The sequence below is a fragment of the Coturnix japonica genome, chromosome Z (assembly GCF_054131305.1).
Source record: "Coturnix japonica strain WE chromosome Z, WE-NBRP24, whole genome shotgun sequence".
Classification (NCBI taxonomy): domain Eukaryota; kingdom Metazoa; phylum Chordata; class Aves; order Galliformes; family Phasianidae; genus Coturnix; species Coturnix japonica.
The window spans coordinates 3951914-3975207 of record NC_140702.1 but is presented as its reverse complement, the minus strand read 5'-3'; the positions used below and the strand labels follow the sequence as shown (position 1 = coordinate 3975207).

At 46.4% G+C, this 23294-nt stretch overlaps 2 protein-coding genes and 2 long non-coding RNA genes across 8 annotated transcripts in view; all 4 read right to left on the bottom strand.

Moving 5' to 3' along the window:
• LOC146753583 (rho GTPase-activating protein 32-like) overlaps positions 1–7372 on the bottom strand; it is a 45273-nt gene extending 37901 nt beyond the window's left edge. The window contains exons 1-3 of one of the 2 annotated variants that reach the window (XM_085530643.1): positions 6980–7372; positions 4143–4320; positions 1043–1201 (exon numbers count right to left, since the gene is read on the bottom strand). In XM_085530643.1, coding sequence (XP_085386769.1) covers positions 1043–1134 — 92 coding nt within the window. In that variant the 5' untranslated portion in view covers positions 1135–1201; positions 4143–4320; positions 6980–7372. Of the gene's footprint in view, positions 1–1042; positions 2021–4142; positions 4321–6979 lie in introns of those variants that run through there. The other variant, XM_085530644.1, reaches the window with a different exon arrangement.
• An 84-nt stretch (positions 7373–7456) lies between these two features.
• LOC146753582 (uncharacterized) lies at positions 7457–9750 on the bottom strand. The gene is made up of 6 exons (XM_085530666.1): positions 9632–9750; positions 9291–9368; positions 9026–9107; positions 8629–8755; positions 8286–8431; positions 7457–7967 (listed from the first exon to the last, which is right to left on the bottom strand). The coding sequence occupies exons 1-6, from the start codon at positions 9743–9745 to the stop codon at positions 7543–7545; spliced, it is 972 nt and encodes a 323-aa protein (XP_085386792.1). The 5' UTR covers positions 9746–9750; the 3' UTR covers positions 7457–7542.
• A 347-nt stretch (positions 9751–10097) lies between these two features.
• On the bottom strand, positions 10098–16310 carry LOC146753581 (uncharacterized). 2 transcript variants are annotated; one of them, XR_014940043.1, is made up of 6 exons: positions 16070–16310; positions 15593–15859; positions 12942–14938; positions 11508–11614; positions 10298–10370; positions 10098–10170 (listed from the first exon to the last, which is right to left on the bottom strand). It is a non-coding gene; the product is annotated as an uncharacterized LOC146753581 (long non-coding RNA). The 2 variants fall into 2 exon arrangements; XR_014940042.1 differs by having other exon boundaries at positions 11508–14938.
• Positions 16311–16698: 388 nt separating this feature from the next.
• On the bottom strand, positions 16699–23149 carry LOC146753580 (uncharacterized). 3 transcript variants are annotated; one of them, XR_014940047.1, is made up of 4 exons: positions 22881–23149; positions 20773–20885; positions 19903–20056; positions 16699–17275 (listed from the first exon to the last, which is right to left on the bottom strand). It is a non-coding gene; the product is annotated as an uncharacterized LOC146753580 (long non-coding RNA). The 3 variants fall into 3 exon arrangements; XR_014940048.1 differs by having other exon boundaries at positions 19910–20056; XR_014940046.1 differs by lacking the exon at positions 16699–17275 and having other exon boundaries at positions 18119–20056.
• Between the last annotated feature and the right edge of the window lie 145 nt (positions 23150–23294).

Below are 23294 nucleotides of genomic sequence, written 5' to 3'. Positions count from 1 at the left end.
GTACAGCTGCAGGCCCTTCCTCTGCTTGTATCTTGCTGCTCTGTGTTGCAACAGGAGAGCTGCTCTGACCTCTCCTCTCAGCCTGTGCCTCCTGCAGTGTGAGCAGCTTTGTGGATGGAGACACCCACACAGACTTGGGCCCTGCCAGAGAACTGTGCCCTGCAAGGGAAAAACACAGGTGAGACAGAGGAGGAAGCAGGAGCACAGCCATCCCCATTCTGCATATCTCTCAGAATTGCTCATCCGAGCCACTGGAAGAAGAGGAGCTCAAAATAACCGTGTGCTCAGTGGTATGCTCGTGGCAAAGGACACAGCCACAATTAAGAGCAACTCACTGTATCGAAAAAGGCAAACAAAAAACGTAGAAAAACTAGGGGGCAGGGATCTCAGAAAGCTTCACAGCCACACTTCAATCAAGCTTCACCTGCTTGCAAAAAATCTTAACAGCAGTGATAGTTTTCTCCATGTAAGGCTTGGACATTCTCAGGACCCAGCAACGGGGCACAGTATTCTAACCTAAGCCCAGAAGCCTGCTGTCTCCTCGACAGTAATAGAATTTTCAAAGGTCTTGGCGAAGCCCTGGATTGGATGAAGCTGTCAGATTTAGATCAAGCTAATGGAGGAAGGTGCTCACCTACTCCCTCTCCCAAGGCTGGTGTGGATTTGGAGCAGAAGAGGACATCTGTGTGGTTGATGAGGAATTCCACAACAGCTGACTGGGTCTGCAGCTCCATGCAGGCAGCTTCACTGGCGCAGGGAGATTGGCTCTGCTGGGATCTGAAGAAAAGGCAGATCTTACAAGTCATTTCCCCAAGATCATTTCCCCAAGTCTGAATTTCTGTAGCCAAAAACTGTCAAACTGGGCTCCGGAGATTTCCGCAGTGGGCAAACAGCGATGCCACTGACGAAATTATCCTGGCTGATCAGGGACACAGCAGTCCCAGCTAAACAAGTGAGTAGAAACTGTCATCTAGAAATTGTTCCCCTGGGGTTGGAGGAGAGCAGAACTAAGCATCGTGTTGAAAAGGAAAAAGAAGTTTACCTTAAGAGGTTTGGAGCCCACACAATCGCTAAGTTCTTCGCGTCCATGTTTATCACCAAGCAGATCCCAGCCAGAGACACCAAGTGTCTCATTAAGTCCCATGGGGACAGTGCACTGGTGGTCAGCACTGAGGCAGACTTGATGACTTCCAAGAGGCATCTGGGGAACACAGAATCACAGAATGACCCGGGTTGGAAGGGACCTCAAGGATCATGAAGCTCCACTCCCCCTGCCTGGTAGGGCCACCTATCTTCCACATTTATTAGACCTGTCTGTCCAGGGCCACATCTAACCTTGCCTTGAATACCTCTACAGATGGGGGATCCACAACGTCCCTGGGCAGCCTGTTCCAGGACCTCAGCACTCTCCTAGTAAAGAACTTCCCCTACCAACCAACGTAAATCTTCCCTCTTTCAACTTAAAACCATTTCCCCTTGTCCTGATATTATCAGCCCTTTCAAAGAGTTAACACCCCTCCTGATTATACACACAGCCCGTGCCATCAAGGCCAAGCTTCTATCTCTTCTTGATTCCTAGTTCCATAGCTTGCACAGCATGCTGTGCTGCATGCACAGCACAGCTGTTCTGCAGAGGAACAGGGGCACCCAGTGACCAACAGCAGCCATTGTCTGCAAATACACAGCAACTTCCCAGGATCTGCAGCAACAATCTCCCCACACACTCCACTTCACACAGACACTATGACCCTGAATAGACTCAAGCAGCAGACTTAAAACAAGTCAGAGTTTTAGATTCCAGGATATTTGAGGGTCTATAATGTGTGAAATTCAGTTACACAACAGTGCCGAGGTGCCTGCGTTTCAAGCAACTTTCAGATCACAACCATGTAAAATAAAAACAAATTCAGTGCAGAAATAGCAAGCCTGTACCTTAATACCCATGAGATTATCCATTTTTTACTGCGTTCTGACTAAGTTCTAAAATTTGCTCATCCCAGTTCACTTCAACAAGTTCCACCAATTCACGCAACGCAGTTCTGAGATCCTGTGTATGTTAGGCAGATAGAATTGAGCAGTGCAGAAATAATCTCTGACAGCTTTAAGAGCTCGGTTCTGCTTACAAACTCTCAGTCCAAAACTATTCTCAGTTTTAAGGAAATGAACACCTGAAGCAGTTGGATCATCTGCCATTTGCCGCATTCTGCTTCTTGGCATCATGATTAGCACAAAGGGTTTTCTGCTGTCCTGCAGAAATGGACAAAGTCCTGCTTACAAATGGACCAAGTTTCAGTCTACAGCAGAGTTTGTACCAGACTAAAAAGCCACGTCATTCAGTTCATGTGCTCAGGTTGTTATGCACTCCCAAAGGAAACAGAACTAACTGTTGGATTCTGAAGGCAATCTGTGGGGTCCTACATTACCTCCTGATTCTGGAAGAGGAAATTCTAATAGCAAATGCAGAACTTTGCTCTTTGTAGACATGAGAAGAGCTGGCATTTAGTAACATTCATTTCTGGGAAATCAAATGATGTGTCTCTATTTTTACTACAGATAGTATAGGGAGCAGCCAGTTGAAGAACCAGATACAAAAAATCCGCCCATTGGCAAGAAAATACTTCTCCTTAAATTCTGTATGCTATCATGGTATAGAATCAGGCTACAGTGCCACATAGGCCAACCAAGAGTAGAACCCAATCCACAAAATACTGGCAGACAAAGCAGCAAAAACAGGGACAATATTCAGCAGACAGGCCTTTCACAGAATCACAGAATCACAGAATCACAGAATTACCCGGGTTGGAAGGGACCTCAAGGATCATGTAGCTCCAAACCCCCTGCCCAGCAGGGCCACCAAACATACACCTTTACTAGATCAGGTTGCCCAGGGCCCTGTCCAACCTGGCCTTGAACACTTCCAAGGACGGGGCATCCACAACCTCACTGGGCAGCCTGTTCCAGGACCTAACCTTTCTACCCACAGCTCAGCATGTTCTGCCATCCGAAAAGCAAGGCCTCTTGTCAAGCTCAGCTATTTCCCTTCTCAGTGTATTCTAGCACCACTGATATCCACTGGTATCCTCCTGTAGAGTCCCATCATATTGTCATCATCCAAAGGAAAAACCCACACAGCAGAGCATACAGCAGTACACCCACGCTCCAAATATCCGCCTCAAAAAACAAAAAGACAAGCTTACAAACCTGAAGCACCTCAAATGGCTTCCTGACAGACTGGATTGTCTGCCCTTGCCAAAGCCCACATATAGCCCATGAAAAGCTGGCTCTTTATCTCAAGAAAAAAAAACCTTATCGTCCCAGAGAAAGCATATAACCCTAATTCAATTGTTCTTCCACTCAGCTTAGAGCACTACTAAAACCAGCATCTTCACCTTAGCTCATCACACTGCTGCAGTTCCTTTTACAAGGATTTCACTGGCAAAAATGAAATCAAAGCCGTCACAAGGGATTTAGCACAGTTACGTGCTACTGGCTACAAGAGCTGTCAGCACAGTCACCTGTCAGGCTTTGCTGCTGTTCTCTTTATGTAGAGGCACAACAAGGTTCAGACACTTCACAGTGCAATTCTCACTTGGACTGTAAAGAAAAAGGAGGCTTGAAAAGCAGCGTGTGGAAAACAAAGAAACAAGAATTAGAACAACAGTGGGGCCATGGCACTTGTAGGAATTGCTCCGCTTTTAACAGCAGAGCGATTCAAGAAGGATGAGGGCATTGCAAACCAGACCAGTTTGGACAGATTAACAACTGCAAGTAGTGGGTTCCAAAATTCCAGACATCTCTCAGTTTTTAGTACATTATAAATCACAATGCAAATTAATCTTCACATACAACATGGAATCTAAGGAGAAGTCTGACAAAAAAGACTGCACAAAAATGATGGATAATTAGAACACAGCAAATTGCTCTTTCAAAAACTTAGTAATAGAAAGAGATCTCTGAAGCTGCTGTTCTGTAGAGCCCCAAAGCAGTCGCTTGAGGCAGTTCAGGATTAGCCAGAGACAAACCAGCCAGCTGTGTGAACTGAGACCAATTGCACTTTTCTAGTCTGTGGCCACTGACAGCTTCTGAGAGCTACCAAGCAATGCAACCTAGCAGAATTCAGAAGGGAAACCAAGAGAGCCTACCTGAGCTCCACTGCCTTGAAATGCTCTGTGGAGAGGGAAGGGAAAGAGGGGAAAACAAACACCGCTCTACATCCCTCTGAGCCAATAGACGCTTTGCCCTGGATTAGCTCTGGTGCTGCATAAGCTGGGCTTCCACAGCATGTGTTCAGGCGGTAATCAAGGCCTCCCTGGAAGAACACTAAAAAGAGAGAGAAACGTTTGCTTTAACAGAGTTTATGTCTTCTGGTCATAACACTTCAGAAGCCTCAGAGGCTTCTTCTCCTGTGTATATTTTCATTCATCTTAGATTTTGCTTTCATTCAATGTGACCTCACTAAGCAAATATTGTCTAAGACCATGAGCATCACATGAATGTGCAGATCTCAAGCTGCTCACTTATCTAGTTCCCTTGGCATGATGCTTTATTTTCCTCAGCTGATCATCTCGATTGTGCCTGTTGATTGTGCAACAACAGCCTGTTGGTCTCGATTACCTGTGAGAGGCTCTAAATTTGGCCAGGAAAAATCATTTGATGATAAATAATTCTCTTGGAATCAGTAAGGCAGTCTTCCCATTCTTTCTTACCAGCACCCATCTTACATGTTAATAAAGGCTTCTGGAAATCAGTTTGAAGATCAAGAAACAATTCAGTTCAAGCATATGCAATCACAGGATTTGTACGTCACCTGCAAAAGTCATTTTATTCTATCCACAATCTCATCCTACATACAGATCCTTAGAAGGTTCCTTAGGCACACCAACCCCATGCTCCTATTACAGACCCTTGCATAACACAGGTGATATACCTACAAGATTATCTACAGCTTAGACTATGAAAACAGGGAGTCTAGCTAGAGAAAATAATCTACCTGTGCTTCTGAGCAATCTGTTAACCACTCTCACACAGTTCAGGCCATTCCAAACAAGATGCAATGACATGTCAGCCACAAAAACAGCTTGATTTTAGGGTGTTTGTTTGGACAAGCCCCTGTTGCATACGGTGCTCAAACATGCATTACTTGGGGGCACATTGTATTTGATTTAACACATCCTCTTAACTCTGGCTTTGCACAGAGTCCAAAGTCCATCAGCTTCAAATTGTCAATCAGCAGATTTTCCTGGTGGATGAGAAAGCAGTCAGGAATGATTTCCACCCAAGTGCCCAAGGAAACATCTTTTCTCTTCTCTTATTTCCTGCTGTGGACAGTGGTTCCCAGTCTACTCAAAGCTCGCTCGCTCTCGCTGTCTCAGAGATCTTCACTGACTGCTGACAAGTTCCCATCTTCCAGTATCCCAGGTGGGAAATACTAGCTTGTATCTGTTGGAAAGGACCTGGGGACTAGGAGGACAAGTGGTGAGAGACCACAGGCTGAATGCAAGCCAGCAGTGTGCTCTGACAGAAAAGAAGTACAACAAGATCATCAGCTGCATTAAAAAGCAGCACAACCAGACCAGGACAAGTCATTCCTGCTTCAACACTCATTGCACCACATCTACAATACTGTATCTGGTTTTTGGCCAGGAAGGATAACAACCTGAAACAAACTCTGTGGATGACCTCCAGCTTGTGCAGGGGGCTGAAGCTCCCACTCAGAGAAGAGAAGCTGGGGAGAATGATCTTTGTTCAGAGTGCCTTCCAGTAGCCTTAGATAGAGGGATTTCATAAGATGCCTAGGAAAATGCTCGTGCTGTAATTATTTGCTTTACTCCGAGATACCAGCAGCTTACAAAATGCCAAGCTCTAACCTATTGGTGAGGAAATATTCAAGCCTTCCAGTACCTAACCTGTGCTTCAAGTCTTCAGTGACAGAAAATCCATTGGAATGGGGCCAGAGGAATGCATCTCACCCCATACCCTCTGTATAGCCACCATTTGTTTAAAGGATCACTCTTCCTTGAGGCACAAAACTAGAGCAGGTTACACAACAGACTGACACCACAAGGGCTTCTCTCTAGATACAAACTGCAGCAAAGAGCATCACAAAAATATGAAACCAACACTCAGATCAGATCTGTGTCTCTGCTCCGCTCATTAGGAGCATCATGTTTTACTCCCCTTTCAGAGGAAGATACTTCTTCAAGGATAACAAAATCCAGCTCAGCTACAGGACACAGTACCAAGTAGCAGTAATTATCTAACATTTCCTGTAGGGAAACAATCCTAAGCACAAGTTATTGTCTGAGTTTCAGCTGGGACTGAATTATTTTCTTCAGTGTCTGATTTAATACTACGTTTTCATTCTAGAGAAACAATGGAGATAGCGCAGTGATGCTTACAGCTGCTGCCAGGCAGCGTTGTACAGAGCCACAGTCAATCTCAGCTGAGAGCCCAAGGAAGTGAGAAGGAACAGAACTAGGACAGCTGACTTAAGCTGGCCAAAGGATATTCCATACTATATGACATATTGTGGAAGGAGTTTTGAACGGGGTAGAACTTCATGAAAATCTCTTCCACTACTAGGAGGCTAACTGGACACTGATTGGTAGGTGGCGAGCAATTGCTTTTGCATTCATCATAACTATTATCCTTTTCTCTATCTCAGTAAATAATTCTATCTCAACCCATGAGTTCTACTTCGTGTTTTTTTTTCCCCCTTCAATTCTCTCCTGCAATCCACTGGATTGGAGTGGAGTACTGTAACTTTCTCTCCCAACAGAAAGTGCATAATGTTTTAATTAGATGAAGAGGTAATCAGCACCATCAATTTCCAACTGGTTTCAGAAATTCCATTTCAAGTTTATCCAAATGAAACCTGACTTAGAGAACTGACAAGAGCTGTCAATCTATTCTCAGATTAATTCTAGAGTGGTGAGACAGACTGTTAGGCGTGCTGTTTCTGTACAAAGATGACACTTACCCGTTCCAACTGTTTCATGGAATTCCTAGTACTTGAGAATTTCCTTGTAGTCACTGACAGACATCCTGAATGTGCAAGAACTGAAGATCCTCCAAGCACGTGCAATGAGGAAGTGCCAGCAGTGTTCACATCCTAGTTAGGACATATTCTTAGAGGCAGAAGGGACACTCGTGGCAGATCCAGCAATGCTCATCTTCTCACCAACGTGCATCCCCCTCTCACCCAGCAACAACAAAACACAGTGCATGAAGCTGGCTCCACTTAGGTTAACAATATGGAACATCCCTCAGGGCTTTGTGCCACAGAGCAGTAGCAGGGCTGGACTACAGCTTGAGGAAGCAGTGGAAGCCTTTCCCTGTATGGTTACAGTGTCCCTGCACGCACCCCACAGCCAGAGCGTTGCAAGCCGAGCTGCCTTGCTGTTTCTTGCATTCATCCCAGTCTTTGTGAATGAAAACTCGGAATGCAGTCAAGGCGTTGATTGAGCACGAGCGTGCCTTTATTCAATAGGAGAAAGGACGGAATGAAAGGTCTGGGGTAAAGATGGGACACGTCCTCTGATGTTAAGGGGAAAGTGGCTCAGAGCTTGAGCTGCTGCCTGGTGCCTGGGACTGGAGGCCTGACTCCAAGTCCCCCTCCAAGAGGCTCGGCTGCTCTTCAGTAACGCTGTCCTGGTCCTGCTTGGAGGTGTTGCTGTCAAGGCAGTCGGGCTGCGCATGGGCTGGGCTGTCCTGGAAAGGCACCAGGCCACAGTCCAGGCTTGTAACTGTGGCATCTGGTAGGCTCAGGTCAGGAGCTTCTGGAGGGATAGGATGAATGAGGGCTTCAACAACGATGACATTCTTCTCTGCATAACTGATGTTATATGGAAGGCTTTCATCAGAACTGCAGCATCCTGTGCTTCTCAACAGCTCTTCATTGATGGAATCACTGGATGCATGATCGTAACATGCCCTGCGTCTTGGGGATATACAAGGGCTCGGGTCACCTAGGAAGGAGTAGATGCACAACGGTTAGTGTCGAACGTTCACAAGATGAACCATTAAGAGGTTCTTGACATTTGGCTATGTAGTGGTGGTGGGCAGAAGCCAATAAGCTTCTAGCAACACTGTCACTGTCTTGAAAGCTATCCTCGTGCAGGCCCAGCTCTTGTGTTGACAAGAGACTCATTTGGGAAAGACAGGGGTCAACCAAAGATGTCAGGCATGGGCTTGAACGCCAGAAGGAAGTACAAGCCCACTGAAAGCATGAATTCTACCTGTGTTTCTGACAAGCAGTGTTTTGAAAGCTGGATCTGCACCCTTACCTGCCAGAACCAAGACTTCTACTTCAGAGGGCTCCCTGGCACTGCTCTGCAGTTGGCGTTTGGCCACAGGGGATGGTTTGCCCAGGCAGAAGCAGGAACGCCAACTGGCAGCTGCTGACTCTGCCCTCTTACTGGGAGAACTCATTCTGCAGAGAAAACAGAGCATGCTGTCAGTCGTGGTGCAGGGTGAGGGAAGAGCTGCACTGAGCCCTTGCCAATTGCTGCCTGTTCCCGGCATTGCCTGCTTTCTGCTGAAACACAGCTTAGAAAAGCGCTCTGTTTCAAACAGCAGAGGATGCTTCCATTCCTACAGCTCAGCCCTCAAGTCCTGCTGGCTAAATACCTCTCAACGATGTCAAGCAAGGACATGGATCCAGAGAATGTCGTTGGTTCCGGCTGCTTTGCTCTCCTGGGGTGGGCCTTCACCAGGGAACGAAGGCGGGTGATGAGTTTGCCCCGTTTCCTTGCCACTGAGCAACAAAACAAAGAAACCAGTTCATTTCAGGCTTGGCTCAGTTGGATGTGGCTGAGTGCAATGCATTCGACAGAGCACGTAACAACAGGAATTACGTTCCCAACAAGGACACACAAGAACGGATTTTCCTCATCCCTGGAGGTGCCCAAGGAGCTTAATGAAGTTCTCTTGCTAAGCTTGCTGAACTTGGGCATTTACATACCCCCTGAAAGCCACATTCTGACCCTATTATACTAACCCGCTTTGTCAAATGTAAAATACGTACCTGGCATTGGCAAGGAATTGACCAGTGACTCAGGAAGTTTTCCCCTGATGAGTTCCACGCACTCACCAGGGAAAAAACCAACCTGTAATAAGAACAAAAAGACAGGTGGGCATTAGCGCAAGCCCAGAGCCAAAGGGATGGTCCTCTGACATCGGCACAGGGCAACTGTTCATGGCAAGAAGCCATCCTGTGCAGGCAGAGCAGCTCCAACTTGAGATTCCCGATTCTGCTGAAGTTGAAATTATAGTCGAAAGCGTGTGCCTACCTCAAAGCCACGCTTGCCTCTCCACCAGGGGCTCATCTCCTTTGGTGGCATATCAACAATGCACACGATGTCTCCAACCTGCAAAAGATGAAACATCAATCCCAGCTTCAGCACAGCTGGCAGGAAAGAACAGCTCAAATAACTGCCTTCTTGTGTGCTGCAGAATACCCTCAAGCTTGACAGCAAACTCCTCCCAACCCAGAAAAAGTCTAAGCTGCAACAGAACCTTCGAAGCTTCATCTCGCAAGATATACTAAAGGTGTCTGAGACTATTCCTGCTGCGTTCACAACTTCTACTACTTTCCCATGCATGACAACAAGGAACGCCTGGAACTGCTTACCTCCAGAGAGAGCTCACCCGGCCCCTGGGCGACGTGGCTCCTAATAACATGGGCCGCCGCAATCGCTGGTACGTTTAAAGATGACACAGCACGCACCAGCTGCGGCTCCCGCATGTTATCAGCCTGCAAAACAGAGAACAGGCCGTGGTCAGGAGCTGAGGACAAACCAGGAGGATTTCAAGGTGAGGAGCACATCTGCAGAGAAAGCTGCAGCAAATACACTCCGTCCTTATCAGGAGCACTTCAGAAGGAGCTGCACATCTCAACAATCGTTTCTCTTTTTGGCGTGCATTGCCAGGCCTTGCAAAGATGCATCTCTCTCAACACAGACTAATCAGCAATGGCACTGGCGCAGAAAGTTGGCCAGGCCCTTTTGGGCCCATTCTTTACTGCAAGAGAGTACATCTGCAGCTCCTTCTAATGGCTCAACACAGGGAACAAAGACCAGCCAGAGCTTCATACTGTACCTCCGTCGCCGCCACCTCAGGCTCACGGCTGATCCCACTGCACGCGACACCCATCACAGCAAGTGTGAACAGCTGGAACAGAGCAGAAACACACTTCTGTTTTCTCTATTCACACAGCACAGTATGGACAGACTTCCTCAGATCTACCCGCGCATACCCTGTGGCAAAACCATGGGGGGGGACAAATCATGGCACGTACCTGGCAGTGAGATCACCTCAAGCAATCTGCAGCAGTTCCTTGTCGCTTTGCTCAGATGGAATGAGAGCTAAAGCTGCACCGAGGCAGTGGGCGGAGGGTGAGGAGAGGAGAGAGAAAGAGCAGGTCAGTGAGCAGGGCTAAGACATCCATGGAATAACACACACAGCACAACCGTCCCATCCACTTGCTGCAAGACAAGCTGAGTCTCAGGCTACGTGATGCCTGTCCACCCAGCAACTTTATAATGCTTCCAAAATTGAGCAAAGAAGACAATGGAAGAAGCACGGGACAGGTGCCAACTTTACAGATACCCCCTTTGGAACGTGTGTACTGAGGGAAAATTACGTCTCATGGTCAAGAGTAAGCAATACGGTGCTGTGAGCTCCGACAGCCAGCAGTTCTCAACACCTCACTGCCCACCCATCCATCCCATGCTGGTTCAGCTTACCTACAAGCTGCTGCGCACGACGGTGTGAAGAAAAAGGCAATAAAGTCACTAACTAACTAACTAACTAACTAACTAACTAACTAACTAACTAACTAACTAACGGCACTAACTAACTAACGACACTAACTAACAACACTAACAAACAACACTAACTAACAAACAACACTAACTAACTAACAACACTAACAAACAACACTAACTAACTAACAACACTAACTAACTAACAACACTAACTAACAACACTAACTAACTAACGACACTAACTAACGACACTAAAGGCACAAGAACAACAAGTCAACAACCACTCCGACCACTAGCTCACCCACAAAGGAACACAGAACGCACCGCTCCTCCCCTCATTCCAGCCGCTTATGACATCACCAACGGCCAACAGCCTGGTCCACCATGACCCCCCACAAGGCGGGGAGCCAAGACCACGTGGTCACATCTGATTCCAACACGGCACCACAACATTCCAGGACTCAGTGTGGGCTTGGAATTCTATCCTGGTGTGGCAGCGCAATGGGAGGTGTTAGGGCACAGCTGAAGAGCTGACAGACAACGGACGTTTCCAAAGGAGGGTGCCAGATTAACTCTCAGCATTCTCTTGCGGGGCTCTTAGGAATGCTTCAAACCCATTTTCACTGCCTAGCTCATTTCTAGAAAGTCCAGTTGAGAAATGCTCACTTTGTCTGGGGAACGCCTCTATGCATCATGAATTAAAAATAAAATAAAATGTGCACGCGACCCTATGAAACTTACCTCTCTGCTCTTGCTGTCAGCCAGACACCTCAGATGAGCATGACGTGTCCCTGCTCCTGAATGAAGATCCACCCAAGTCTGTGTTCCTCTCTGCTCCATCTCTGGGTCTAAAAGAAACACAGACAGAGATGATTACAAGATCCTTTGTGCAGACGAAAGACACGGGTGCACACGAATTCTGTTTAGCAAGAAATACTACAGTCCCAATGGACTGCTGTGGTAGTACTTGAATCCTCATTTGGGGCTGGAGCTCAACAGGTCAACACATCAGAAATAAAACAAAGTGAATCTGGAAGACGTGTCTCAAAGCCCAGAAAATCCAGCACGGGAGGGGGCTGGACAGTGGACCACAAGTGTCCATTTCCATTGCAGCTCCCTGTAGAGAACAGCACCAATCAGCAGGCGTGAATCAATTCATTCACAGGCTGCACAATGACTCTGTTCTTTACATGATAAACACACAGAGATTCCTGACCTAAAAGTTGGGAGTTAAGAACGACCAAAGAGGTTCCTGTTCCTACGCCTCATCCTCTCACCCCAACTCCTGGGTGATGCCCACAGGCTTCAAGTCAGCTCTCAAATCCATTGAACTCCAGTCACAGAACTCCATCAAAAAGGATGTCACACATGTGACACTTACATACATTTTGCATCAGAAACAGTGACGCCAGCAGGAGCAGAGAGGTGACTGTCCCCCTGTACTCAGCACTGGTGAGGCCACAACTCGAATTCTGTGTCCAGTTTGTGGCCCCTCACTGCAAAAAAGACACTGAGGCATTGGAACGTGTTCAAAGAAGGGCAACAAAGCTGGTGAGGGGTCTGGAGCACAATGGGGCCATATGAGGAGAGGCTGCAGGAGATGGGAATGTCCAGCCTGGAGAAGAGATGGCTCAGGGGAGACCTCATTGCTCTCTATAACTTCCTGAAGGGAGGTTGCAGTGAGCTGGGGGTCGGCCTCTTCTCTCGTGTCATTATTGATAGAACTAGAGGGAATGGTTTTAAGCTGCAGCAGGAGAGGTTCAGGCTGGACATTAGGAAATATTACTTCTCAGAAAGGGTGTCCAGGCACTGGAATGGACTGCCCAGGGAGGTGGTGGAGTCACCCACCCTGGGGGTGTTCAAGGAATGACTGGATGTTGTGTTGAGGGACGTGATTTATTGGGAGCTAGTGGTAATAGGAGAACGGTTGGACTGGATGATCTTTTAGGTCTTTCCCAACCCTCGCGATTCTATGATTCTGTGATTCATACGCTAAGAAGCAAGGAGAGGCTCTTTTGTTAAATCTTTCAGTAGAGAGAAGACTTGATATTTGCTTCTCCCGACAACAGAAACACGGTACCAGCTTTCTAAGCCAACCCACCTACAGCAGGCAGACAACGCATATGTAAAGGAGCACGCACATCCCCTCCGGCATCACTTGAGACGACAACCCACCTTCAGATCTCTGTGCATTTCCCTTGTTTTACAAAGATGCAGCCTCGCTGCAGCTCCATGGGTGTCACACAAGGCCTGCAGGACCTTCCTCCACAAACCCCATTTGCAGGCCTTGCTCCGTGAGGATTGCCACCGGCCCTCCTGAGCAAAAACAAGCACTAAGAACGAGAGTAAAGCACACTGGATTCGCCCTGGCCTGGCTCAAGCCCCAGTCCTACCAGACAGACCCTGGGATGAAAACTACTCCACAAACACCAGATGGACACCAGCACACAAGAAGTTGATCAGATCCAACGCCAAGCAAGCACCAAGCCTCCTCAGGAAACTCTTTGCCATCAGCTCCTTCATCACCTTACCTTTCCTCCACACCTCAATCCCAAAGTTGTTTCCACACCTGCCAGCACGTGTTACCTCCCACCTGCTCATCGCACAGAGCTTCAACAGCACCAAATTTGCTTCCGGGGCCCTCCTTCAACTCACTGTGCTAACACTCATGATTCAAATTACACAGAAATCCTATCACAAGTTCTCAGTGAGAACTGCACCTAACATTCCTCCTTCTACAAGCAAACAGGCCCAACACGTGGTCATAACAATGCCAGCATAAAAAGAAGCAGAGATGGCACGGCAGGACAGATGTACTCGGTGTGCACGTCTGAAGCCATTTGAGAACCTAGTCGCTCTTGCTGCATGACCCCTGACTTCTGTTAAAAGCTGAATGGTCACAACAACACCTGTTTCCATCAGCTGCCACCATCCAAAGCAGCCAGCCTTCTTGCGGTCACCTGGCCCAAACATCCCTTTTGCTCTACACTTGATTCCTGCAAGAGATGGGAGCTCAGCACGCAGACCATCCTTCCAACACCCCATCCCTGCAGCAAGGGATCACAGCGCTGGCACAGCTGAAACAAAAAGGGTGTGTGAGTTTCCTGTTAGCACTCAGTGTGAACAAATCTACCACTGAGCAACACCGTGAGCCCCCACTCACCTCAGCACAGGTCAACCTGTATCCCCCGCATTCCCCTATCCACGTGCACATGCACACCCGTGTGCCACCCTGCCTGCTTTGCACACCCCCATGCACACTCTGCATTGTGTGCCCTCCTTTGCATTCACAGACATGTGCAAACCATCCCTGGGAACACCTACGTGCCTACACCTTCCACAAATATCCCTTTGTGTGCACCTGTGTGCAACCCAACTCCTCAGCACACCCATGTGCAAGCATACATTTGTGCCACCGCATCCATGCACTATCCATGTGCTCACACACACTCACACAACCACATCCCTTAGTGCAGCCCTGTGCACACACATACAGACACATGTGTAACCCCTTCCTTTCACTCCCAAAGTGCACGCACACACCGGTACCACAATGTCCTTGTGCAGCTCCAACACTCTGCACACCCCTGTGCACACACATATATGTGCATGCTCGTCCTTGCACACATACCCACAGACCTACACACACCTGAGCAACCCCACTGGTTTATACACTCATGGACACAAATGTGTGTGCATCACCATCCATGCACAAATACACACACAAACACATACACACACACACACACGGATCCCCACTGCTTTGCACAACCCTGTGCACACTCACGTGTGTCATGCACTGATTTCCCAGCCAGTCCCCGTATGGTCACTTACTTAGGACAGGAGTGCAGGGGAGCAGCCAGAAGCTGTTTGCATTCCCTGCTGTCTGCTGGGCAGCTTTGCTGGAGATGCTTGGGCTGCTTTGCTTTTCCTTGGGAGGTGGGAAGGAGCTTTGAGTTTGAGGCACATACCGCGCCAGAGCATCCTGATGGCACAAGGGGGATCAGGGCCCCTCTATTGGTTACCTCGGTGGCTTGCAGCAAATGGAACTTTCCCCCTTTTGGAAGGGTTCACCTTGGTGGTTGTTTTGTGTTTTAATTCTTTCAGTCGTGCCTGATGTAGATGAATCCACGGTGGTACCAGATGATGGAGACCAGGATTCCCACGATCGCCTATTGAGAAAGCTAAACAATGTGAGTTTTTACTGACCCATATCAACAAAAATCTCAACCATAAAAAAGAGACGTCTTCGTATTCAAGCACATGACAACAATAAGACCATGCATGTTGTTTTGCTGTATTTCCTCTGTAATCATGGGGAGGATATGAAGAAGTGGTATAATTCATCCACTTCTGCACTTCAGGCACGAGTTCCTTAGAATTGGAAGAGACCCTTAAAGGCCATCTAGCCCAGCTCCCCTGCAATAAACAGGGACATTCACAGCTAGATCAGGTTGTTCACAGCCTGGTCATTAGTCATTCCAGAGGCAAACCACATACTGAATGATCTCTCCTTCAGTCATAAATCCTTGGAGACAACAGCATTGACACTGCATGTTACTGAAGCAGTAAAAGAAACTGCTCCTGTAACTCTCCTTGTGTTAAGTAAAATGATGATAAAAAGCAATGGAATGCTTTGGCAGGACACCAAAACCATCCTCCTTCGTTGATATCTGCTGCAATGGAACCTTCCACTGGAAGAAAGCCCCTGATGACTTGTCACCCCAGAGAGGTGAGCAGGATTTAGAAGCAGGATTGCTGCACAACAGAATGAACTGTAGCTCCTTAGCATCTCTTACATCAAGGAGGTGTGTGATCAGACCCACCTATCACCTTCAGGTGCGCGCTTTCTGACACCTTGTCTGACTTCACTGTCACTGTGCCAGCATCCTCAGGCTTAACCTGCTTCATCGTCAGTGTGCAGCAATTGCCAACGTTCTTGATGTCATTGTAATTGTTGGTGTAAAGGAGGTTGCCATTCAGGAACCATTCCACGTCCTCGTCATCATGGGACAGCTCGCAGGAGAAGACAGCAGAGCTCTCTTCTTCAATTTCCACATCCTGCAGCTGCTTCGTTACTTCTACATTGCGGGCTGTGGGGAAACAAGGTGAACTGTTACCACTGTTACTATAAATCATACTGGGATGTGGTAGAATGGTTGGACTAGATGATCTTTGTGTAATCTTCTCAATGAAGATTATACATTTATAAAGTTAGCAGGAGAGAACGGCAGAAATCAACCTCAAGAAGAGAAATCTGAGGTGAAATAGGACATGGAAGAGGCCACCCGCCTTGCTCATACCTTCAGCTGTCAGCGTGGCCTCAGTCTCTGCACACCAGCATCATCGGGCTTCAGCTTCAGAATCTTGAGCTCTGCTGAATGCTTATCCCTCTTGATCTTGTACTTCTCAGAGGGCTCGATGGGTGGGTGGCACTTGAACCATTTCACAACCTTTGCAGAAGGCCTGAAGTCACAGGACAGGATGACAGAATGACGTTCCAAAACTGTCTTGTCCTCCAACTTCCTGGTGATTTGTATATGGTAATCTGCAAAGCAGGGGTGGAAGAGAAGAAAGGATGAGGACAAGTGGAAGAAGAGGAAAGTATCTTGCGTCTATTCCATTCCAATTAATTTCATGTTCACAATGGTTCTTTGAACCACTCCAAAGATAAAACAAACGATTCCCTATAGGGAATGCCATTGACTACATTTCTATAAAGTAATACTGTATATTATCTACCAAATGCATGGTCCAGCTCTTGTCCTGTGCCTATTAAATTGCTCCCAGTTGAGGCTTTTATTCAAATAAGAGTGAGCTGAACATTTAACAAGTACTTTAGGATGTGAATGAAGACTCTTACACTGGGGACAACAGCAGATAAAAAGCCTGGAATTTTCTTTCAGATGAAATCAATGACACACTGCATCAAATTTAGGTGCTACCAAACTTAAACTTGTCTAGTTCAGAAATACAATTAATTTCACCTGATTTGACTTCTTTGCTATAGCCAGGGACAAAACGTCAGCTCTGTAGATCTGAACAGTAAGCACATCACAACTATACAAACAGATCTTTTACTGAGATGCAGCTGTCTCATTTAGTGTCCAACGACTTTGAACTGGAAATGGAGCAGACCCTCCAGACACACACACAATATTTCAAAGACCCCAGTGAAGGAAGACTGTACGTTAATTAATTCTTCATCTTCATGATGTAAACCAAGCCAGGATACGCTACCTCTGACGAGCAGATTGGCTGTGGATTTGGATTTGCCAATTGAGAACTGAATGGTGCCTGTCATATCAGTGGTGGTTTTCGGTATGGTCAGCCGGTGGATGGTGCCTTCTTGCTGCATAATCAAGTTTCTTCCAGCCTGTAAGACTTCCCAAGTAGATACCACTTGGGAGGTTTCACAGAAGGAATGGATATCTCGCATTCAAATTTGGTTTCTTCAGGCTCAGTCACATCCTTGTCACACAGCTCCTTTACTAGATGAATGGATTGCTCTTAAAGAAGGAAGGAACAAAAGAAATCAGAGATTTAGAAGGAATGTAAAAAACCCTTACATTATCACCTACTTACTCACATCAGCATTACTGCACGTGAACACTACACCTATCAGCTCAAAATGCCTTAAAACATCATTGGAAAAATAACTGAAAGAAAGGAATGTTGAAAAGAAGTCCGACAATAAGACTGACAACCTGAAGAGAGCCCAGATCTTCTGATTCCCAGTCCAACATCCATATCAAACCATGACCTTCCCATCCCAATATCAAAGTCCTCACATTACGAACTGGAAAAGAGGTTCAATGAAACACGGACATTGATAATTACTTTGGTAAAATATAGTAACTTAGCTCTGAGCAAACCCACACCTACACTTGGCTTCCTCGAGCAAAGAGCTCTGAGGCACATGGCCAGGCTGAGCATCATCCATCTGGTTTCACAGCATCACTGCCTGTTCTCTCATGTCAATGAAACCATCCATTCCCCCACATCCACATCCCCACCAAAGCAGAATCTAAACATGGCTTCTACAAGGACTGACCGAATGCGGCCGCCGTCACCTTCAAAGTACCTGATACAGAAGGATCACACTCACTGTCAGACAAAACCTCTTTGGAGAGGTGAAGTGACTGACCTGTTCACCCTCACTTTGGAAAGAACTGCACTCATTTCCTACCTGCTCCTGGCAGTGTGGGATGGTGGGATAGCATCACACTTCCCACACTAAGCTTCCCACCTGTCACTTGTTCCACCCTAACCTCAGTCCCAAAACGAAAGGGGAACTCCCTTCTGAACCTTCTTCACTTCATTTCAGATGTCCTTTCTGCTTCATCTCCAACCCACACCCCCTCAGGAGAAAGATGCCCCTCTTACACCCTACCATCTTGCCGCATTCTGATGTTGTCATCAGCCTTCAGCTTGTTGTCCTCTTTGTACCACTGGCTCTGAACCTCATCGTGTGAAATCTCACAGACAAAAGATGCACTCCCATATTCATTCACTTCCACATCTTCCAGTTATTCTAAACCATCATCAATTCCTGAGTCATTTCTCTCTTAAACACAGTCAATGCATTACTGCCCTTGAACATAAAGACAGACTAGCTAAAACTGAACTCCCTGCAAACAGTTTTCATGGAAACCAGAATGTCATTTATTCTAAAACCTTTCAAGCAAAATTAAGGGTAGAAGAACAATAGAACTGAATGAATCTTTAAGGTCATTTAGTTCCAATCCCCCTGCTATCGGCAGGGACACCTCCCTCCAGACCAACTCTTCTCCTCAGGGTCAAGGCTACTCTCAAATCATTCTCCTCTAAGCCTGTGCCTGTGCTTGGCATTGCCCTGACCCAGGTGCAGAGCCTTGTACTTGGCCACACTCAAGTTCATGAGGCTGCCAAGGGCCCACCTCTCCAGCCTGTCCAGGTCCCTCTGAGTAGCATCCCTTCCCTCTAGCACATCAACAGCACCGCTCAGCTTGGTGTCATCTGCAGACTTGCTGAGGGTGCATTTGATTCCACTGTCCATGTTGCCTACAAAAATGTTAAATAACACTGGTCCCAACACCACCCTCCACCTGGACACTGAGCTATTGACTGCAACTCTCTGAGTGTGACCATCCAGACAGTTCCCTATCCTGCAACTGGTCCATCCATCAAAACCATTTTTCTCCACTTTGGTGACCAGGATGTCATGCAGGACGGGATCAAATGCTCTGCACAAGTCCAAGTAGATGATGTCAGTTGCTCTCCCATTATCCACTGATGCTGTTACTCCATCATGAAAGGCCACCAAGTTTGTCAGGCCTGGCTTGACCTTGATGAAGCCATATTGGTTACCACCAATCACCTCATCTTTATTTTCCAAACTATGCCAAGGAGAACTAGACGGAACTCTACAATGTCGTGTCACTACAAACCTGTCTGAACCATTGGCTTCTCTGCATGCTCATCACTAGTCTCTCCTTAGCTTGTGTGCCCACAATGTATGGGGAATGTCAGCCACAAATCTTACCTAGGGGACATCTGTACTTCAAAATCCCTTGAACATCACACAATCCCTTTTAACTCTCCAGGTCTGCACTTACTTATGTCAGAATCAGCTCATATTTCTGTGCTACTGTTTCCCTTTCCTTCTGAAGGGCTTGGATACAACTTGGATTAACCTCAAGAGCAGAGTTCCTGCATAAAACAGCCAGTACTGAAACAGCAACCCAACCTGGCTGCAGACTGAGAGAGAAAATGAGAGTTCACCAAAGTCATGGGACAGGACAGATGTTCATGTTCATGCTAACACTGAACCCAAGTGGCCACATGAGGACAGCATCTAGTAGGAAATCAGATAAAAGCATCCTTTCAGACGTCCCTTTGGAAGGTGGCATCTACCAGGGCACAGCAGACCCGTGTGTTCAGTAACCAGTCTGATGCTTCAGAGCCAGCTGATGAGCTACAGACTGGGGTTTAACCAGTGCAACACACGGAGGGAAAATCTGTCATAAGCATAAAGAAAAAAGAGAAAGGTATCCAAAATGACTAACCAAGAAATGCCCAAACTGCCCATGAAGCATTTCTTCCTGTGGTACAAAACACCACAAGAGGATTTATTTGCTCTTTCAGTTAAATATACCATGAACCTTTAGGGTAACTGACGTCTTGTCTTCGGCTGCTTTGCACGAGTATGTTCCCTGATCTTCATATTCACACTTGTGAAAAATGAGGCTTCTCTTATTTCCCTGGGAAGAAATGCCCACTTTTTTACTTTGACGCAGCTCCTTCCATTCCTAGAAGGGAAAATACCAAGTCAGATCTACACGAGTCCTTCCATCTCTGCACTGAGCATAGGCAGCCTTCAGATCTATGCTTAATTCACCCACTCCCCTAGAATTAATGGAATTGTGCTTACTGGAACATATGCTGAAGCTTAAGCACAGTGCAGTGTTTTCAACATGTAGGAATGGCTATAGAACATGCATAAATTCTGGCTGACCTATGACAGCTTAAAGCACTGTGGAAAACTGTTAACAAGCCCGTTTGGACATCACCTTGAATAAATGATGTTATCCCCAAGTAAGGGAAGGAACAGCTGAGCACTGCGGAGGTACACAAAGTGCCAGAGCAAATTCTCACACTGTCAGGTGCAAAGAAAACTCAGATTTCACCCTAAAAGCCAGATCACAACAAGGCTACAAAATCCTGGCTGAGAATTTCTGTGTTAGAGTTGAAGCTCAAGACTCTACACCAACCAACAATATTTTGTGCAGCAAGACCTCAGGAGTTCACAAGAAACACAAAACAAACTTTCATTTCAACTTGATAAATGAACTCAGGACATAATAACAAAGAGTGCTGATCTGGGCAAGTAAAAGAGCATAAAGAAAAGAGAGCAGTGCAAAAGCTATCAGGCAAAAGCTTAAACTCTCATCCCTTGGAAGTGAAATTAAAGGCTCTCATTCATTTCCAGACAAGTCAGAAAGGAAAACACCATTACATGCCATACCTTGAACCACTTGATGTCCACGTTGGGCCTGGACAGCTCACACTCAAATGTGACCTTGTCCTTTTGTATGATGCTAATGTCTGCCAATGGTTTGCTGATTTACAAATGCAGTTCTGAGAAGGAGAAAGAAGGATGTGGATTTCGTTGGGAATGATGTCTCTAGGAGCATCCGGCATAAGGAATAATGAAAGGCAGTGCCTACTCTCTATGCTTACTAGAACTTGTCATTAACAACAAAAAAACCTATTGTTTTGAGCACATTATCATTACTTGTGCTAGGGACAATAATGTTACAACAATCCTCTTGATATATCAGGGATACTCTGGTGGCAATGGCCCAGTGCAAAACATTCTTATATGCATTATTGACATAATTGCCAATAGAATATTGGCATAACTGCCAATAGAAGTGATAAGTGCACATTTTGGGACACAGAGCAGAATTTTGTGACAACTCTCAGTCCGGAATATGTTGATGAAGAAGATGTCCTAACAGTGCATGCCAGTGATTTGACAAACCCTGCTCTATATGACACAGTTCGTCTTCAATTTTTGGGAACTTTGATTCCCAGTTGGCTCTTAGGAAAAAAAAAAAAAAAAAAAAAAAGCCACCCAAACAACCTAGTCCTCCCTCATCTCACCCTTCTCATCCAGCTGCTGCCTCACAGAAGGGGTAAAATAAAAACTCTCCTGTACTAGCAGAGAGATTTGCAACGGAGTAACTCAAATAAGGATGGGAGACTGAAGGTGCTGGGGAAGACATCCAGGCTTTAGCTACAGGGCATGCATGCAGAATCACAATACAAAGGCCAGTCAGAGAAATCTGAACTTCATGAGAATTAATGGGGTTGTTTCTACATGCCCACCATATCTGCCAGTGTAAAACCTTCCAGTGAAAAAAAGGAAAGCTACATATAGGTGGGGAGAATTGTTGGTGAAATTATTTGTGATATTTCTGCTAAGAATATGCCCAAAATCCTGGAGCAAGACTTCAAGTTAAGCAACTCAGTCTGTGTAAGTAGACTTACAGAAAGGAACCATAAAGCATGTGGAAGGAACTGTAAAGTTAATCCACAGCTAAAACAGAGTAGAGACGAATTGCAGGAGCTTGTTTACTTTGCACAAGTGTGAGCTTTAACCACTGCTGAGCTCCTAGTACAAAAGTCTGAACCAATGCAACAAACCAACCCGTCCATGCTGTACGAAAGAATGTACTGACACCACCAGAACACAAAATTCTATGGCTGAAAATACGCGCAAAAATCATCCAGCCCTTCTCCATTGCTCCAGGACATGCTCAGCTCTTTGTGCCCCAGATATTTCACTAACCTTTTCTGAAACCCACAGTGAAGGCTTCAAAGCCCCTCCAAATAACTAATCCAGTCATCCAACCATTAAAGGCTTTTTTGTTGTATAACTCAAAACCAGCTATCATGTTATGTATGAGCACCTTCAAAGAGCCAACAGAGTCAATGATTTTATTGGAAGCTTCAGATTTTATGACTTGCAGTAAGTGATCACCATAACTCACACTCACATCCCCTGCCTGTAGAGGAGATCCTCCTTGCATCTACAAAGATGCAAGAAGAAAAGAGGCAAAGAAGGGGTAAAAAAAAATCCCATCTCACATTTGGGATTTTTAATTCCAGCCTTGAAGGCTGATTTGCCCACTTAACAGCTGTGCTCTTCAGAAGCAGTTGTTCCACAGTTATTTAGAGAGAAAGACAAGTTTTGTACTTGGTTGTTAACACAGAGAACAGCATAAACACACAAATGAACTCAACTTTGCAGTGTTGTAATGGCTGATGAGGGAAGCCAAGGATCCTTCCACACTGTCAGCCTTCATTTCCAGAGACATACCTTTGGGGGTGATGGTAATGCTGCTCTTGTCATCTCTGGACTCACAGAAGTACTCTCCCTCATCCTCAGCCCGGATCCCTGTTATTGTCAGGGTTCTTCTGACCCCTTCCTCATCAATCTGGAAACGTTTGCTGGGTTTGATCTCAACTGCATTCCTGCACTACACCACCTTCCCTTTGACATGGCTCACTTCCTCTTCCTCTAAGCCACATAAACAGCTGCTTAGTGCTCCCAAAGCGAATGCTCACCAGTTGTTTCCAACTTGAAGGTCATCTTCTGGCCAGCAGCCTCGCAGATGTATTCTCCAGCACCTTTCTTCTCCAGCTGCTCCACAACCAGACGCCGTGTTTTGCCCACAGATTCCATTCTGAACTTTCTGGAGGAGGCAAGCAGTCTTCCATCCTTGTACCATTTTACTCCAGTTGGATCCTGTGCTACTTCACAGCTGAGGGAGGCACTTGCTGCCAGGGCAGCACTCACCTCTTTCTGCACCTTCTCCTGGTTTATAAACACAGGTTTTGGCTCTGAGGGAAGAAAAGAGAAAGTATTGACTGAGGGACTGAAATGAGACCATCTTGCAGGTCTGTATGTACAGCTTGGAACAGGTTTAGGTTACCACTTGTGCCCAAACTAATAGCCTTCACTAGAGAATATCAGCTCTT

Excerpts from the sequence above, each read along its gene's own strand:
- LOC146753582 (XM_085530666.1), bottom strand. The coding sequence starts at position 9,745 with ATGCGGGAGCCGCAGCTGGTGCGTGCTGTGTCATCTTTAAACGTACCA. Across the intron at positions 9,369-9,631 it reads CGGGTGAGCTCTCTCTGGAG|GTTGGAGACATCGTGTGCAT; the intron begins GTAAGCAGTTCC and ends CATCTTTTGCAG. Across the intron at positions 8,432-8,628 it reads TTGCTTGACATCGTTGAGAG|AATGAGTTCTCCCAGTAAGA; the intron begins GTATTTAGCCAG and ends TTTTCTCTGCAG.